Source organism: Arachis stenosperma, chromosome 6 (assembly GCF_014773155.1).
Source record: "Arachis stenosperma cultivar V10309 chromosome 6, arast.V10309.gnm1.PFL2, whole genome shotgun sequence".
Lineage (NCBI taxonomy): Eukaryota > Viridiplantae > Streptophyta > Magnoliopsida > Fabales > Fabaceae > Arachis > Arachis stenosperma.
In genome coordinates, this window is record NC_080382.1 from 42,488,875 (window position 1) to 42,490,247 (window position 1,373).

The 1,373-nt window shown below is 43.5% G+C and overlaps 1 protein-coding gene across 1 annotated transcript; it reads left to right on the forward strand.

Moving 5' to 3' along the window:
* The first annotated feature begins 801 nt into the window (after positions 1 to 801).
* On the forward strand, positions 802 to 1,152 carry LOC130933984 (uncharacterized). Its single transcript, XM_057863574.1, has one exon. It carries the CDS (start codon positions 802 to 804, stop codon positions 1,150 to 1,152), a length of 351 nt encoding a protein of 116 aa, XP_057719557.1.
* Positions 1,153 to 1,373: the final 221 nt, after the last annotated feature.

Genomic DNA, 1,373 nt, shown 5'->3' on the forward strand with positions numbered 1-1,373 from the left:
CGGATGTTGGCACTTTACGGCAAGATATCTTAAAGAAAGCACACAAAATTGGATTCTCTATTCACCCAGGAAGTACTAAGATGTATCATGATCTACAGGCGATGTTTTGGTGGCCGGGTATGAAGAATGATGTGGCGAAATGTGTTTCAAAGTGTTTAACCTGTCAGAAGGTGAAGATTGAACACCAGAGACCTGCCGGGACGTTGCAACCTTTAGAGGTTCCACAATGAAAGTGGAAAAGCATTGCGATGGACTTTGTTCGGGATTGCCAAGGGCTAGGGCCGGTTTTGATGCTATCTGGGTGATTGTGGACTGACTGACAAAGTTAGCTCACTTTTTACCTATTCGGATGACTTACCCCCTTGAGAAGCTAGCACGGTTATACATAAAGGAGATTGTGAGACTTCATGGTGTACTTGCTACTATAATCTCTAATAGAGATTCTCGTTTCACTTTGAGGTTTTGGGTGCATTTCAGAAAGCTTTCGGAACCCGATTAAGCTTGAACAAAGCTTATCATCCTCAAACAGATGGTCAATCTGAGAGGACGATCCAAACCTTGGAGGATATATTGAGGACTTGTGTTCTAGATCAGCCGGCGAGCTGGGATCGCTATATGCCGCTAGTGGAGTTTGCGTACAATAATAGCTACCATGCGAGAATCGAAATCGCCCCGTATGGGGCTATATATGAAAGGAAATGTCAATCTCTGCTATGTTTGTATGAAGCTGGGGAAAAAGGCTTGTTGGGACTGGAGATGATAGCTGAGACCGCTGAACAAGTCAAGAAAATCTGAGATAGGATGCTTACTGCACAGAGTCGTCAGAAGAGTTACGCCGATCAGAGGTGGAAGCCCTTGGACTTTGAGGAAGGAGACCATGTTTTCCTTAAAGTTACTCTAACCACCGGAGTAGGTAGGGCAATTAAGGCAAAAAAGTTGAATCCTCGGTACATTGGTACGTTTCAGATCCTGGAGAGGGTTGGACCGGTGGTGTATCGGATGGCTCCACCACCTCATCTTTTGAACCTGCACGATAAATTTCACGTGTCGCAGCTTTGGAAGTATATTCCTAATGCTAGCCATGTGTTAGAACCTGAATCTGTTCAGTTGAAAGAAGATTTGACGCTTCCGGTGGCTATAGTCAGAATTTGATGATATTAGTATCAAACGGTTGCGTGGAAAAAAGGTTTCATTAGTCAAAGTGGCATGGAGTCAAGGTGGTGTTGAGGAACACTTGGGAACTCAAGTCAGAGATGCAAACTGACTACCCGCACTTATTCTCAGGTAATTGAATTTGAATTTTGTGGGCAAAATTCCAAATTAGGTGGATAGAATGTAAAACCCGGTTAATTAATGACTAATTAACCCATAAA